The 14,257-nt window shown below is 43.1% G+C and overlaps 1 protein-coding gene and 1 long non-coding RNA gene across 5 annotated transcripts in view; one reads left to right on the top strand and one right to left on the bottom strand.

Annotated features, from left to right (window-relative positions):
* Positions 1-3,144, bottom strand: part of MBOAT2 (membrane bound O-acyltransferase domain containing 2) — a 93,842-nt gene extending 90,698 nt beyond the window's left edge. Inside the window, exon 1 of the mRNA XM_065059556.1 lies at positions 2,927-3,144. Within this exon, the coding sequence (XP_064915628.1) occupies positions 2,927-2,998 (72 nt within the window). The 5' untranslated portion in view covers positions 2,999-3,144. The remainder of the gene's footprint in view (positions 1-2,926) is intronic.
* Positions 3,145-3,242: 98 nt separating this feature from the next.
* LOC110362087 (uncharacterized) lies at positions 3,243-13,675 on the top strand. Of its 4 annotated transcripts, none has more exons than XR_010471859.1 (4): positions 3,243-3,434; positions 4,000-4,126; positions 8,272-8,335; positions 11,364-13,675. It is a non-coding gene; the product is annotated as an uncharacterized LOC110362087 (long non-coding RNA). The 4 variants fall into 4 exon arrangements; XR_010471858.1 differs by lacking the exons at positions 3,243-3,434; positions 4,000-4,126 and adding exons at positions 4,135-4,402; positions 5,951-6,039; XR_010471857.1 differs by lacking the exon at positions 3,243-3,434 and having other exon boundaries at positions 3,444-4,126.
* The last annotated feature ends 582 nt before the right edge of the window (positions 13,676-14,257 follow it).

Raw genomic sequence — 14,257 nt, 5'->3', positions numbered from 1 at the left:
ATCAAAAACACACCAGCTTTTCCAAGTAGTCACTTCAGTTAACCTGGTCCAAGGCAAAATAAGAGTCAAAGGAAGGCTTAACATAGTGGCAAGTTATCACATAATACCTGGTTGGGGGATGTACATAGAAGCAGAAAATAAGTTATTCTCCATTCCTACAACCAACTAGCACTCTAGTACAAGCAGGAAAGATCTAGGAACAGCAATCTATTACAGCAACAAGGCTTTTCTCTTGTAACACAGTTGGGCATGCAGAGAAGACCGTTCATAAAAGTGTGTCAAACAGCTCTGGTGGAGCTGTCATACTCCATCTTCCGCACTGATCTCTAACAAGCTCATAACCATACCATTCGCAAACAATTCTGTACTTCTAGTTCTCATAAGCATTAAGTCGAAAAGTAATCTATTTCTCACATTCACTCTACACACAGATTTGGATCTGATTAATTAGTTCAACCTTATCCACTTCACCTTTAACTGAAATTCCTACTTCCTTTCACCGCCAAATAGGCAGGTTCTTCATCCATTTGTCTGAACACCCAGACAGCAGAGTGTCACTGACACATGCTACCTTTGCCTTCACTACAACTTTACAGCAGGATAATTAGACAGTAATGGCTTAAATGTGACAATCACAACATTTTGGATGTGAAGAGTAGTAGTTACTTGGGGTCAGAACCTGAACATAGAAGTGAAGAAACAAAACCCAATCATCCCCTTCAGTTCTGAGTGCTGGAATTATTCTGGAGTGCTCATTTCAAGTCCCCGCCATACTGATATGACTGTAGTCACAGTACAGATTGGGATCAAGTAGCAGAAACAACCTACCGATCAGAAAAACCTTTACTCTCTTAATTTTTTTCAAAGCACTGCGACCTTCTCATACCAAGTATGAGCATAGTATCACTGAATGTCACACAATCTTTGAGCACACACAGCAAAGAGTATAAACGCTTCTCCTTCTCTGCCCTCATTCTCTCCTTTTACTATCTTTGATTTGATTACACTGAACACATTTCACATTCTTTCTGTATCACGAACTTACAATCAAGATAGACTCTTAAGCTGAGAGGTCACAAAACTCTAACTTTGATTAAAAAAACAAAAGGTATAGATACATTCTCCTCAGTGCAGCGTAATTTTGTAAGTCCCCAATTCATACTCCAGTCATCATACACAACTGGACCTGTATTACGTACAGCCCACTGATGTCTAAAACCAACGTATGCATGGTTTTTAACTGCTTATAACAAATCTTTTAAACCATGTGCTTAGCCACCCTCCATTGTCATTATCCCCAAAAGCTCCAACAGAGCTCAAATAGTATGTTATAAAAACATCTTGGCTTTACAGGAGCGTCTGTTGCAAAACGTTCAATACAGTGAAGTTTTCCAGGCTTCGATAAAAAGTAGCTTTATTATCATCAAAATGCCAAATACACAACATTTAAAATAAATTGGGTAGAAGCCGCATTACGTCATGAAGCAATTAAATTTATGGCTGTTGTTATGAATAGATAATTATATGACACCGGCATCATGCCATGAAAAGATGGTCATCTCTTACTTGTTTTACGGTACCTCATAGAAGCTACGCACTTTATGGAAATGAATACAAAGCACACGGCAAAAAGAGCTTCCAGCCTGCACGTCCCAGGCACCGAGCCAGGCGGTGCCATTGACCCCAGGCAGAGGTATCACTGGAAGTTGTGCACAGTATCTCTCCCATCACAGCAAGCTCCATTTAAACTTGCCTGCTTTTGTCAGTGTTCTAGAAGGTACTTTTTCATGTGGATCCTAACCTAAGGTTCTCTCTCCTCCATTCGAACAAATGGTGGGAGGATGGGGGAAGGAAAAAGCACGTAGTTCAGTAATTCAGTGTATCACAAAACTCTTTCACTACACACGTTCCTTCCTCCACATTTATTTTCCACTTACTTTTCTCACTCAGGTATATTTTGTAAAATCAACCTCTCTCTGCATAAACACAGACTGTTTTCCTTGATGTATTTCATTCATTCATTAAAAGACTTCAGGTTTTTTTAATAATAATTCCTGACATGAAATTTATAGGAGATACTTCAGGCTACTTATGTATTCAAAACCACATAAATATTCTGTAGATTTGGAAGGTCTAGACCACTTCCCCCACTAAAAAAAAAAAAAAAAAAAATTTAAAAAAAAAATATTGTACAACTTCAGTCATTAAACTCTGCAAACCTCAGTTTCCCAATCTTATTCCGAAATCTTCTGGTGTTTTGTGCAGACAACAGGATTAACAGCCTTCCTTCAGGAATTTTTATATCACTCGGACAAAAGATGCCACAGAAACGCTCTGCCAACAAAGTACACATGCATCCCCGAGAGCATTGTGTGCAGCACACATATTGTTTAACGCTGCATTTAAAAACCCCTGGCAGGCGCATCCAGGCACAGCGCACTGCTTTGCATTCGCAATTATCGCTCAGCCTTCGCATCGCTGCGCTGGTAGCGGCCCCGTTCCCAGCTGCGGAGCCACATCTGGCCAAAGGCGGATGCCAACAAGTTGGCCGACCCGGCGCCGCGATCGCAGCCCCCGCGGCCTCACCCCGGCGCGGCCACGCACCGGCGGGGCGGGACGGGCCCGGGACGCGGCCGCGCTGCCGGACCGGCGGGAGCCCACCTGTACGCGGGGCGCGGCCGGACCCCCCGCCCCCGCGGGCCGCGCCCCCACTCTCCCCTCACGCAGTCGCCGCCGCCGGCCCGCCGGGCGCTGCCCACCCTCCCCTCGGCCCCCCGCCCGGCGGAGGCGGGGAGGATGGAGGAGCCGCGGGGGGACAGGGCGGGGCGGAAAGGCGCGGAGCCGGGGCGCTCGCCCGGCGCGGCACCGCCCCTCCCCGGCGAGCCCCCGGGACGCAGCGGCGGGGCAGGCGCCTCCCCATCCTCACCTGGTCGACGGGCAGTCGCACGGCGTTGCTGAGGGGCTGCAGCAGCGTAGAGCCCGTGGTGCTGGTGGCCATGGCGAGCGCGCCTCTTCCCACGCCGGGAGAGCGGGTGACGAGGCCAGCGGCACCGCTCCCCGCCCGGGCTCCCACGGCGGCAGCAACGGCGGCGGCGGCAGCGCGAAGAGCCCCAGCCCTGCACGGCGCCGTGACAACAAGGGGCCGGCGCGGCCCCGCCGCCGACTGACAGCGCTGGCGGCCAATCCGCGCGCGAGGCCGCCGCAGAGTGACAGGCACGCTGACCCAATCCCCGCCCCTCGGCCGGGTGGGCGGGACGAGGCGGCTCCCCTCCGGCGGCAGCGGTCCGGCGCAGGGGGCGGGCGGGCGGCGATGGTGGGCGGCCGGGCGGGGGTCGTTGAGGTGAAGCACGGGGCGGCCCAGTGCAGTGGAAGGACACGGTCCCGCGGCGGCCGCTCCGCGCTGAGGGCGGGCCGAAGTTGCGCGCAGCGCGCAGGTACCGCGCAGGGTCCGGCGCGGCCTCGCCCTGCGGCAGGCGGTGGTGCGGGGCGCGGGGCAGGGGCCTGGGCCCGGCCGCGCCTCCCCTCCCTACGCGTCGGCTGTGCGCGGAGCGGGGATGGGTGGGGGCACCTGGCGGAAAGTGATGCTTTCCAGCGCGGGATAGGAAGCAGGGACGGCCCGGCAAAGGAGCGCCCCGGGGAAGCGGGGTGCTGGCGGGTCGGTGCCGGTTGGACCAGGTGGCTGTCGCCGAGGGCAGCGCGAAGCCGTGTGGGTGCAGGCGGATGCTGAAGTAACGAGATCTGGCCCCCGTTCTGCTCCTGACCGACACCCCCTTGGCCTGAACGGACATAGAGGCCGTTCTGTAGCTGAGCAGGCTTGTGGATGAGTGGTGGATGCACACAGGGTGTGAGGGTGGCCTCGCACCATGAAGAAGTCACAAAAAATGGGTAAAAACCCTGTTCCTACAACCACCCGTTGACTTAAAGATGCCTGTCACAACTATAAGCCACAGGTTTTCATTTACTAATGGCCTGTTTCTTAAATACTTTAAATGGTACAAGGGCAAGTACCTTTACAGTAGGTTCAGCCTAGAGGTGCAGTTTCCTTCAAGAAGTGACATGGTGATGCCGATGGAATAAATCGGTGCACAGGCCAGTTCTTCCATCTGCCCGGTCAACACTATCCAATGTGAGTGAAGTCTTGGGTGAGGGCTTCACATTAGGAAGGGCAGCAAACCAGATGAGCTTGTGCAGTAGGCTATTTATTAAATCATTCTGGTTTAGTGCCCTGCCTGCCTCTTTTACATTACAGCTTTCTGTTGTGTTAGTGTTGAGTTTTTTCTTTTGAAGTAACTGTAACCCTAGTTGTTCTTAATGATGTGGTGAAGGAAACCTCCAAAGGACTATACTGCTCTTATTTATAAAACTGCTCAAGAATCCTGGATCTATTGAGAGAAGACTACAGGTTATTCCTTGCATTTTATTATACATTTATAATAATGATTGTATATGTTACCTCTAAACCATGCTATGGTCAGTAATCTACCCTCAACACAAAAATGTCACAATTTTAACTATGTGAGAGACGAAATGCTTTGTCCAATATCATTCTGACAGTCTGAACCATGTCTGCAGTGGTGGCTAGGTATAGTGATTTACATAGCCATTTAAGTTCCTGATTAATGATAATTGGTAGTAGCAGGAAAATGGAGGTAAGTGTCATTATCTGAAAACATCTGTTGTTTCTCTGACTGAGTTGCATACCACACTCTGTACTTATGGTTTAGCTCGGGGTAAGGTTTTTTTGTCTGCGTTTAAAGAGACTGGCTAATAGGTACAAATAAGTGGTTTTAATTAGATTTCTTCACTGCGTGACAGGCAATTAGAATTGTGGTAGCATCTGCAGCTTCAGAAGCAATAGTATGATGGTTTTGTAGTAAAGCAAAGCGAGCTGCTTTCAGAAAGGAGAAAAAAGCCCCCACCTTTTCCCAATTAATTCTGAATCAGTCCCTTAAAATTCTGTATATGTGTGAGTAACTTCATAGGAGTGCAATGCCACTAGGCTCTGTACAGTCTGCATTACACTATATGTATATATATAGAAACTAAGCTAATTTTATCTGATTTTCTTTTAGTAAGGAGTCATATACCTAAGCACAAATCTTTGGAAATCTTAACCTAAACATTCTCGAATGAAGCTACTAAAGAGCTGCTTCAGAAAATGCTGATAGCTAATTCTGAATCATAGTCTAGTCACAAGAAATTATTCTGGTGCATCTGTATAAATCCGTGGAGGTGGTGTTACTGAGACTTTCATGAAATATTTGCAGCAAATAATTGACCTACTGAACGAACTCTGTACTTTCAATTAACAAAATGCCCTGAGAAAAAGCTCATTATATCATAGCATAAATGTCAGTTGGTTTTAAAACACAGCCCTTAACTTTCCAGTAGTTTTTATTTTTTTTTTTTTTTTCGATGTGTGTGTTCTTGCAGTGCTTGGAAAATACAAGCATGCCTCCCTGCAGGAGTTCTAGGATCTTAGGAGTTCATACTTGAAGGATACATTTATCTATAGTGTAAATCACAGTGTCATTATAAGTAGTTTACAGCTATGGCATTAAGTTACATAATTACATCATTCACAAGTTTCTACTGGAGTAGTGCAGTGTTCTAGGAAGATGTTCTTGTGGTTTTGTTCAGGTGTGCTGGAGAAGACATCAGAGAGAGAGACCTTGAAAATAGTCACAAAATAATAGTCCCTTTGTAAGGACAGGGGAGATTGGTTACATGGAGAAACAAAAGGGGTCCTGTCCCACAGAGCTTAAAATCTATATTCACAATTAAAAGTGAAGCATACAAATGTTGGTTGAGACTGAAGTAACAGGAAAATAAGCCATTTCTGCCAGAGAAAAAGTAACTTGTCTTTGACATCTGCTGTAAAATGTATGGTAAGGGCTTTTGTGGGCACTGCAGTAAAACTAGGTCTTCTGCTTTTTCTTTTTTTTTAAAGAAGATTTCATTGCAAATGTTTCCTGAGAAGGTCCTGCCTGTGAGAGAATGATGTTGTATGTGGGAAGATGAAGCACTGGCTGGGGACAGGTAGCATTCCACATCACATTGACATCGTAACAGTGCAGTTAGTCCTAAAAGTTAAATGCTGCTGTGAAAAAGAAGGCTGGCAGTGATATAAAGAACCTAATGTACCCAGAGTAGTTAAACTATTCACCTGAGTGGAACAGTTTTCAATAAACATTAGTTACTTTCCTCCTGTTTTAACCATTTGCATATAAGTGACCAAGAAGTGGTACTTCCACAAGGAAATTATTATTATTTATACCAAAGGCTGTCAGTCAAAATGCAGGAGAACATGTTGATTTAAATAATCCCTGGAGAGTGGTTTGGCATAGCATGAACTTCTGATGTTCTGTGTTTAAGTTTTTATGGTCCCATTAGTGCTCATAGTTCTTAGTTATAAAAATAGTCACAAAGACATCTCTCAGCCCTGCAGATGTTGCTTAATCTGTCAGAAATGATGTAACATTGATGTAACAGATACTGGAGGTTTCCTGTAAACATTGTTTAGTTGGATGTCAATTTAATATATTCAGGTGTTTACAATACCAGTCTTCCCATATGACATACAATAAAGAACAAAAAGAGAAGAGCTGTGGCAGAGGATGGGAAGGGACAATGGGACACAGTTGCTAGATGTACCATTGTATACAATTCTTGTTCCCCTGTTTGTTTGTTAAGGTCATTCTGGGAACATATTCACAATCAGAAAATAGGAACAATTATTGAAACTCCTTTTAGCAAAATAGATTAAAACGAAAATGGCTTTCAGTATCAGCTGCAGAGAGGTGATCACTTTTCCATCGTGAAGTCTTATTTTAGCATTACCTATCTGGCTTTGCTTGGCCTGAAATATTTGAGACTTCAATTCCAAAGAGAAGAACATTTCTGAAAATGCTAGTGCCAGTCAAACTGAATTACTGTTAATGAAAATTCTATTTTAAGTTTCGGTGTTTGTTTTATCTTTGTCTCACCCTTCCCCCAAAGCAGTCTTTTGCTATCCCTTCAAATATGCTGTACAGCACAATAAGCCTCACATGCATCAGCTGTTTTCGAAACTAATATAATCTTTAATTAGCCAGCTCTGCTATATGAGTAATGCAGTGCCCAGTGTGATTCCTCTTAATATTAGTAGGAATTCTTCATGGTCATACTGCTGATTGCCAGATCAAGTAACATTTGTTTGGCTCTCTACTTACTAGGAAAAATATAAATAACTTTCTACAGGCTAGCTACAGGATAGCTAAAGTCTCCCTTTGGCTCTTTCAGAAGAACACTTTGGATTTTGATTTTTGACTTGTTCTTTTGTTTCAGTCTTAGAACTACTTTGAGAGCAAGCAAGCTTCTCTGGTATTAAGACAGCTATCGGTTTCTATCATAAAACTGTTTTGGACCAACTTTCTTTCCTCTGAGTGTTTAAGTTCTGTAAATTCTGCGATGGGGAAATGCATCGGTGTCTCTGGAAAACATAGACTCATGTTCAGCTCAGACCATTCTGGTTTTCAACTATAACACCAAGTCTGTTGACAAAATGAGGCAGAGCTTGTAAAGAAGGATGAGTGAAAGGTTGCTTTACTGTTCAGTTGTAAATGTCAACTCTCGGGTACAGATTTTAGAAAAGATAATTTCCTTGCTAAAGGAACTTCCTGCTTTCATGTCAAGGACGAAACAACTGACTTCAAGAGGTTGTTACTCTGATAAATGAGTGACTTGGCTTTTCAGAGCAAATTCTATTCTAAAATTCTTCGTGGGGAACCAGTACAAACTGACAGTGGACAACATGTCATGGTGTAATAACTAGTGCCACGTGCAACTGGGGTACTCTTGTCACACTCATTGAAAAGTCTGGAGAATAGAGGCACTTTTTTCAGAACTCAAAAGCAATGAATTTCAAAGCTAAGTTATGAGTTTAGGAACAGTTGTTTTATCTTAATTAGGTATTTACCAGACTATGGGAAATATGGTGGATGGGGGAGGCTGGTGATAACTTTGCAAGGAACCTACTACTATAAAACAGTAGTAAAAATCTGACAAGTCTACCTTTTTATTGATTTAACTATCAAAAGCACATTCATATTAAATGCATATGAATAAATGTGCAGTGAATACATAGTTTAGTTTAGTTTCCTGTCATACTGTAAGAGCAGAGCATGGAAATAACTGCTTTTAACAAGTTTCTCAGGTTTCTGGGCTGTCTTTCTATTGTGTCTCCTTGGCTGAAACAGGAAACCTGACTTTTCTCCATATCTGATGTTACAGGTTCTCAAACTGATCCTTGCTGCTTAGAGAGCTCAGTTCCCAAGGTTCCTCCCACTTGCCCTAGGTGAGTGCAGCAAGATAGGACTAACACTCTTCTTTATTTGGATTAGTTGTTTCTGAAATAATAATATGCCTTATTCATCCCAGAGTTGCTTATGAGTCGCTTTTAATGCCAAGATAAGCTTCCACAGAAAAATGAGTCTATTCTAAGAGCAAAGGTTGAAGTGTAGGAGGGGGTGCAAAGTAAATAACAAAAATGCAACTTAAAATTAAGCTTAACAAATAACTTTTCCTTTCAGTTGCTTCAGGTTCACAGTTAACTTAGCGTAGAGAAAGGGAGGGTTGTGGAATTTTCTTTTTCTGTCCCTCAGGACTAGCTCACCCTAAATAGCCTTCTCAGTCCCTATGATCAATGCTACTTAGTTCAGAATGGTTGTCCCTGTTCTTACGAATTACCATGTTCGATTTTGATCATATTTATGTTCAGTAAGAAGTCAGAATTTTTCCCTGAGGGGTTTCTGGGGTTAGTCCTTCTGTGTTCATTTAAGCTTAACTTACTCTCCTGTTTCTGGAACATTTTGTAAGTTTTTGTCGTAAGATGTCTTTAGTGTCCATCCATCTTATTAGCTTTATTGTCTGCCATTCATTTTAAATTCTTTAGAAGAAGCGCACGTACCACCACTATAAAGGATAGGGTTTATCGTATGACACTTCATTCCGACCCCTCTCATTGTTCCCACTGTCTCCTTCACACACAGTTTTGAGACTCCTGCTCTTAAAATTCATTCCTTGCTGCTTCCAACTCCAACAGCATCAGTCAGCACAGCTTGAGGTACCTCCTCTCCGCCAGCCAGTAAGTCATGCTGGACTGTTCAGCGGCCAAAACTGGTGGTGTGTGTCAGAATCGGGGTGAGTGTCAGGTGACAAATGGGAAGTAGGTGCTGGGGATATAAGACCTGTCAGCAGCAGCCTGGAGCAGCCCTGCACAATTGAACCTGTCACTGAGTCAGAGCCTGAATGTTTCTGCAGTTGTTCCAGGACCCACCTGCTTCCCCAGTGCCTTTCTCATGCTGGGTACAACCAGCAAGAAACTGCTGCCATCAGTTCTGGTGGGTAAGTGTTTGCTTAGCAGAGCAGCAGGATAGGGGAGGTTTTGCTCAACTTGGAGACCCAGAGACCTGAGAAGAAATGGTCCTGTAGCCTCACACTGTTCAGACACTGAACGTAGAAATACTTCACTGAGATTTAATTTTATCAGTTGCATCTAAGTTTGACATCCTCTCTGCTAAGCATCCCTCTGCAAGCATGTGAGCCTTGTCCAAGCACAGATTGGTGAGATATAGTCATCATCATGTAGTCCTCCCCACAACATGGCCAAAGCTTTAATGAGTAACGTTCCAGGAACAGCAGCCAAAGATGCATGTCAGTATTCAAGTCTCTGAGAATTACTTCAAGTCATATATGGGCTCAGGTATATGTTCCATTTAGATAAGCAGCATTATTTGCATAAATAAAGCTATGAGTTTGTTCAACCATTCAGTCAAACAGCTAAAATTACATTGTGTGAACCTGAAACACTGTAAGATATAAATTTATTTTTCAGAAAACCTAGTTAGGAAACTGAAGAAGCATATTAATCTATATAGATGAATTAATTTTTTTCCCTATCAGTTCAGTTAAATTATCATCACATTAGATGGATTTCTCCTGCTGTATTTTATACAATACTTTGTTACTTTGAACCCCCTAAACTGTATGTAAGAGCCGAGTTTGGCTATTACGTCTTCCATGATTTTTGAAGTTGATAATATTGATGATAGTAAATTTAACATATTTCTCAACTGTACTCTAACTGGGGGGATATTTAAGGCTGTGAAACAGCCTGAACAAATAGGCGGTATTCCATTTCTTGCTTTAGGTTGCTAGCACCTTCATCACTTCTGTGGAGATTAAGATATGTGTCTGTGCATAACAAAAACTATTCATAACATCAGCTTGCTGTTATGGAGATCAAAATAGTCCATCTCGTAACATTTTGTCCTGATAGATTTCTTGTAGAGACCAAATCTGTCTGACATGTTGCTGCTTGTTTTGTTTCATCCTGCACTTAGTTTTGACATTTTTAGGGACAAATTATGATTGTATTTACTTTTAATAAGGAATTGTGAGTATTAAAGATGTCATAGGAGCACTGGCTGTATCTGCTTGTCTTGTTTAAATGTGAATTATAATTACTGTAAAATTGAGAGAACAATGAAGAGCTTAACTGTTCTTGTTTTTCATATAAAAGTACCATATTAAAGTGAAATTCTCTGAAAGAATGTAGAACAGACAATGAACTTAAAAATAGGTATAATTCTATGGGAGACAACACCAGCCATTTTAAAGGTCTTTTTAAAAATACCAGCAATGGTAGACATAGTTTAAAATTATAAGGAATATGAACCTTTAAATTTTGGACTTTGAGTTATTAAGCTAAGCAATTGTTATCTGTTCTGTGGAAGAAATGTGAATGTACAACAACTCAGATTTTTTGCAGCTCTTAGAAAGATTCTAGAGAGAGCAGGGATGCGTGACTGCTGATCTGATTCCCTGGCACAGTAAAGTTGCTCCATCTTTCCCCGACTATACCTGCTTCTATTAGGGAGTTACTGTGTCACCATGAAGAAATATGAACTTCAGGCTCCTGCAGTACAGAACATTGCAGGAGACCCTTGAAGCTGAATGGAGCCCTGTTTCTACAATGCTCCCGTTGAGTTAATAGCATGAACTGCATGATTGATGTTCTCGGGGCTGCACTCCCCGCTGTTTTAAACAGGAAGCTCTTCCAGTATCGCTTCAGTTCAGCAAACAAGGCCACTTCCTTAACGCTACAATAACAGGAATTTGATCAGAAACTTCAAAATTCAGTTCTCAAAGGCATGAAGATGATGCCTTTCATTCTTGCATTGTCTCCAGTATTTAGGTATAAAAGTTACGGGCTTTGTTTGAGAAAGAAAATGTGTTATTTTCACAAGGATTCTGGCTTTTTTTATGATTGTTAAAATATTGTTCCAGTTTTGTGAGAGATTTCTCATTCTTTCTTTCCCTAGACTAGAATCACGTTGCCAGTATCACGATATGATTCTGCAGGAGAATGGTCTCATCTTCTTCTAACGGATTTTCATCTTTTAATATCCATATGTGGTTCACATCTAAGAACAGTGATTTTAGACAGATACTGTTCAGCTGCAGGTTGCTCAAGAGGCACCCCTCAGTCACTGCCTCTATTCCTTTGCTACTTCTAATACAGATACAAGAAATATTGTTGCTAAATAAAATGGAATGTCTTATACTGCAGAACTAAATTATTTGCCTTTGTTTTTACTGGTAAGATTTGCTTTCAGGGATCCCAGGCCATGGAGATCAGTGGAAAAGTCTGGATTTCTGAAGAATTAATCTCAGTCGAGGAGAGAGGATCGAGTTAGGAAATATTTAAACAAATAGAGCACACACAAGTCCATTGGATTTGGTGGAATTCATCCATGCATGCAGGGCTGCTCTCAATTATATCTGCAAGTTCATGGCAATTGGAGGAGATTCCTGGGGACTGTAAGAAAGCAAATATCACACATGTCTCCCAGAAAGGCAAGAAGGAGAAGCCAGGGAACTACAAGCCTGTCAGCCTCACCTCAGTCCCTGAGAGGGTAACAGAGCATATCTTCATGGAAGCTATTTTCAAATATATCATGGACAAGATGATTAGGAGTTGTCAGTCTGGGTATAGGTGCGGGAAGTCATGCCTGACCAATCTGGTAGCCTGTGATGAAATGACTGGCTTTGCAGATGAAGGGGGAGCCGTGCATGTTATCTTGACTTTAGCATAGCTTTTGACATTGTCTGCCATAACATCCACATAGGCAAGCTAATGAAGTACAGACTAGATAAATGGACAGTGAGGTGGACTGAAAATTGTCTGAACTGTTGGGCTCAAAGGGTTTGGCCTTTCACAAAGTCCAGCTGGAGGCCAGTCACTAGTGCAGCACCATGGGAGTTGATACTGGGGCCAGGACTGTTTAGTCTCTTTGAGGACCTGGATGATGGGGACAGAGTGCACCCTCAGCAAGTCTGCAGACAATACAAAGTTGAGAGGAGTGGTTGATAGAGCAGATAGATGTGCTGCCAACCAGAGGGATCTCAACAGGCTGGAGAAATGGGCCAACTCGTCCTGTTCCTGAACCTCATGAAATTCAACAAAGGTTGAAATACCAGGTCCTGCAGCAGCTGAGGATTAACCCCATGCAGTAGTACATGTTGAAGGCTGGAAAGCTGAACAAAAAGTTGACCATGAGCCAGCAATGTGTGCTTGCAGCAAAGAAGACCAACAGGATCCTGGGTATTGCCACAGGTCAAGGGAAGTAATCCTTCCTCTCCTCACTGGTGAGATCTCCCTTGAGTGCTGTGCCCAGTACTGGGCCCCCCAGCACAAGAGATAGGTGCATGTACTGGAGTAAGTTCAGGAAAGGGTCAGGAAGAGAACAGAGCATGTGTCATACAAGGAGAGGCTGAGACAGATGGATTTTTCAGCCTGGAGCAGAGAATGCTCAGGAGATCTTATCAATGTTTGTAAATAACGAAAGGGAGGTAGTAAAAGACAACAGAATCAGCATTGCTGCCCAGAAAGGACAAGTGGCAATGGGCACAAATTGGAAGACGGGAAATTCCATTTAAATATAAGAAATAAGTTATTTACAGTGAGGGTGGTCAAACGCTGAAACAGGTTTCCCAGAGGAGTTGCAGAGTCTTCAGCCTCGGAGGTCCTTGAAACCCAACTGGATAAGGTCTGAACAACCTGCTGTAGTTGACCTGCCTTTGAGCACGGTGGGGCCTGAACTAGACAATGTGATGAGGTCCCTTCATGCCTCAAATATTACTGTTCTGTGATTCTATCAAATTAAGGTAGCCAGAAAGGTTTGAGATAAATTCCTTCATTTAAAAATGGAACATGAGGAGCCAGGTAAAACCTTGAGGTGCATTGTTGGCCAGAAGTTTCTATTCAAGAATACAGGATTTGTCCATATCAGGAGTGAGATGCGTATAAACGAACAAACGTTTGCAGAACAGACTTCAACAGTTCCTTTTCACATTCTGTGCTAAGTTGATAATAGATGTTCTCCAGATTGGAATTTCCAAATGTAAAGAGACCTTTGACTGAAAAAGTCGTTTAAAATTCTTTTCAGTTTCTGTCAAAATCTGTTAATTCAAGGAACCTGCTGGGAAACCCTATGCTTCAACCATGCACAGACTGTTATTTTTAATGTGTATTTGAAGAACCTGATCAAACTGTCAGCTCCAAGAAATTGCAAGTTGTGGCTTTTATGTATACATGCAACAATGTCACTAAATAAAGAGGAAATAGCATAAAGATGTTCCTTTCCACCCTTCTATTCAATCTTTGCTTAGTAATTCACATATGCTTTCTGGTTTTTGGAAGAGTCAAGGATGATGCTGTGTTTTGGATAGTGCTAGACATGGTAATCGGGTAAATCATTCATTCTCCTGCAGTTTATTCTTAGCTGTGGCTATACCAACTCTTGATTAAGTTCTCTTCACTTTTTATTTTTGATTTTTGTGTCCTTTATTTCATCTCCTATGTCCTTGTAGGGCATGGCATGTACCTGGAGGCACACCACACTTAAGCTTCAGTGTCTTCCTTGGGTGAGAGATTCTGCAGCCGTTCTTCAACAATTCAGACATTTCTCTTGGATGCACATTGACAGGTCTGCGAGCCTTCACAGAGATTCAACAACTGCCCCTTTCTTTCCTGATGGGCTCCAATAGTCTGGTTTTGGCCAATGTGCAATTAGTCTGTCCAGAACAACTGCAAAGGCTTTCCCTCTGCAGGAACAGATGGGTGCTTGCGTGTTTGGGAAAGGAGATAAAGACTGGACATGTATTTCTCAGCCATCTGCTTCCTTGACGACCTCTTTCTCTAAACTGTGCTATG

This window comes from Columba livia, chromosome 3 (genome assembly GCF_036013475.1).
Source record: "Columba livia isolate bColLiv1 breed racing homer chromosome 3, bColLiv1.pat.W.v2, whole genome shotgun sequence".
Lineage (NCBI taxonomy): Eukaryota > Metazoa > Chordata > Aves > Columbiformes > Columbidae > Columba > Columba livia.
The sequence above is the reverse complement of the archived record's forward strand: the minus strand, read 5'-3'. Positions and strand labels throughout refer to the sequence as shown.